The 2,891-nt window shown below is 32.8% G+C and overlaps 1 protein-coding gene across 1 annotated transcript; it reads left to right on the top strand.

Annotated features, from left to right (window-relative positions):
- Positions 1 to 1,635: 1,635 nt before the first annotated feature.
- LOC140966630 (protein BOBBER 1-like) lies at positions 1,636 to 2,044 on the top strand (the record flags this gene model as incomplete). The annotated part of the gene is made up of 1 exon (XM_073426886.1): positions 1,636 to 2,044. A coding segment is annotated over exon 1 (409 nt), but the record flags the coding sequence as incomplete, so codon positions are not given.
- Between the last annotated feature and the right edge of the window lie 847 nt (positions 2,045 to 2,891).

Here is a 2,891-nt window from a genome sequence, read left to right as displayed (position 1 = left end):
TATTTTATAAAAAAAAACATGTATTAATTGTGTTCAAACAAAACTAATACATTTGTGATGTGTGTAATTTTATGGTTTTATTTATTAGTGTAGACCGTAGTGTTCAAAAAAAATTACATATATAATTAAAGTTTAATAACAGATTTTTTTAAAAGCTAATCGGTTAATTCGGTCGATTCGATTATATATAAATATTTCGGTTCGGTTCGGTCGACCGATCGAATGCTCACCCCTAACTACTTTTAACTCAATATCATTTATTTGGACCCAGATTCAGATTCTACGAGAAAACTTTCGTACTGCAATGGTGGGTTCACCCTAGAAGGCATTTGTGGTGATGTATTCATATTTTTTTATTTATTTGGATGCATACAAATCAAATTATTTTTAGATTATCTCTATCTTAAGGATGAACAAAAGTCCGATCAAACCGATTTAATTCCGAAATATGGTCCGGTTAATTTGGAAGTTCGGTTTTATTTTAAAAAAAAATTTGAATAATTCATTTTATTTGGTTCGATTTAAGTTACTATTATAAAATTTCGTTTAAACTGAATGAATAGATTTTTTGTTAAAAAATAATAATTATTAAATTTTTTAAATAAAATTTTATTTGGACATACAATTGAATTTTTTGGGTCAAATATCCTATGATGAAAATGGTTAGGATTGAGTTTAGAGTTTAGAAAATGGTGAATAAATTCTTTTAAAAGTTTTCTAAACTCAAAATAGTTCTCGATTCAGATGTAAAAGTTGTTGGCTATATAAGCATTTTTTTCGACCGGCTGGATGTGGTTGAACTATTTTTAAAAAATTTTTCGAAGTGTGGAAGGGTCGTAGATATATTAAAATAACTTATTTTTTAACAAGTTAAACAAGAAAATATATGAGTTAAAATTTCGATTTACAACTGAATAGAAACTTGAAAGTAAATCGCAACTGACGAATTATTCTCATTATCATTATCGTTTTTAATCGTTTTTTCAATTGAATTCCTCGGTTATATATAGTAATAAAATTGATGTTGTAAATGGGCAACAAATTGGATTTGGTAGTTTAATTAATTAAAATTTGGTCTTGGTTCAACAACATAACTTCATAAATTGCTGGTATATCAATCGCTAAACATTCTTTAGTGGTTATAAACTTCTAAATTTTAAAGTTTGAATTTGATACATCGCCATACTTCATACTTTCTCTGTCCTTTGTTTTTTTAGATGGTGAAACACTCGTTTATCATATTTTTATGCACTATATAAACTTGATCGTTAACGTAATAGTCTGTAAAATACGTTAGTCAAGTAAATTTTATACAACAAACTCGTCTGAAAATATATTGATAGTTGTGTAATAATAGATTCGTTCAAAAAAAATATTGATAAAAGGACGAAACTTTTATTTTAAATTTTAATAATAACCATGGAGTACTTTTTGGGTCGGGGCAATTGATGTTTGAAACGAACATTAGGGTTCGTTTCCTAATTTCCCATAATTATAACCTAGAATACTCCTGAACCTACGGCTTCCCAGTTTTCTGCTGCAAATTGCTTCACTCTTGGTCGGCTTTGACAACAACATTTTCCCCGAATTTCAAAATTAGTTCAATTTTATCATCAATCTTGGATCAGTGTGCTCATGGCGATACTCTCCGACTACGAGGAAGACGACCAGAAGAAGCCGGCGACATCGGCTCCGCCAGCGAGGAAACAGTTCAACGCTGCCCTCGATCCGTCGGATCCGTTTGGGTTTTTGGAGAAGGTGTTCGAGTTCGTCGCGCGAGAGAGCGACTTGTTTAGGAGCGATTCGTTGGTGAGTGATGTGAATGCGGTGTTGAAGATGGTGAAAGATAAAGTGGAGTTGGAGGAGGAGAAGAAGAAGAAGAAGAGTAGAGAAGCGAAGGTGGAAGTAGATAGAAAAGTTGAGAAAAGTGTTAAGGAGGAGGTTCCGCCTCAGCCTTCGACGTCGACGGCTGTGAAGACGGAGGAGGTAAAGGTAGAGCAAGGAAGTGAGACTCAAGTTGAAATGGAGAAGAATGGGCTTCGAGGTATGTGCCTTTTTTTCCTCGACGTTATTGTATACTCAATCGTGTTTCTGCTACTTCATTGAGTAGAAAAAACTGTGTCGTTTACTTTGTTTTGAGATGGCTTGATGTTTTATCGTGATATTGTAGTGCTGTTTCTCTTTTTTGAAATTTTACCTGCACTTTGGGCAAGAAAAGTTGATTACTCGATGAGGATGAACTATTCTACTTGTCTGCATCGATTGTGCAAGTTCCATGTTCATCATAATTCCTTGATCCTACGCTACTTAAAATTGTTTTCAATCTTCATTCTGAAGTCATTTTTATTGTTATTTGGAATTGATGTATACATGTCTATCGTGACTTTAGACATGGGTTACATTTGCCATGGCATCATCCAAAACTGCTTTTGTGTATGGATATAGTTCTTAGGATTAATGTTATCTCTGTTTGGCATTTGCATGTTATGAGTGGAAATGGTTATTTTTATATGGAACAAAATTTATTTACGAATTCCCAACTTCTTGACACCCCATAATATGCGTGCTAAATAGAAATCTGTTTTGCTCCCGAGGATGAGGTGTCGAGCATTTAGGTGTAGAGAATTTATTAGAAGGTGCTGGATACACTTTGATATACATATTTTTACATTAAAGAGAATCATTTTATACACCTCAGGATCACGGATTTATCAACGGGAGGAGGAAACTGAACTATATATTGACTGCATATATATCCCAGGATGAAAAAATACTCATTAATAATTTCTGAGTTCTAATATGTATCTGTTGTCTTTGCACATGATTCCACAGCCATTTTGTATCTAGTTTTTATTATTTTTTATATATGTTTTAACCAGGTAATGTTTCGC

The sequence above is a fragment of the Primulina huaijiensis genome, unplaced genomic scaffold (genome assembly GCF_012295235.1).
Source record: "Primulina huaijiensis isolate GDHJ02 unplaced genomic scaffold, ASM1229523v2 scaffold207464, whole genome shotgun sequence".
Taxonomy (NCBI): Eukaryota; Viridiplantae; Streptophyta; class Magnoliopsida; order Lamiales; family Gesneriaceae; genus Primulina; species Primulina huaijiensis.
The sequence above is the reverse complement of the archived record's forward strand: the minus strand, read 5'-3'. Positions and strand labels throughout refer to the sequence as shown.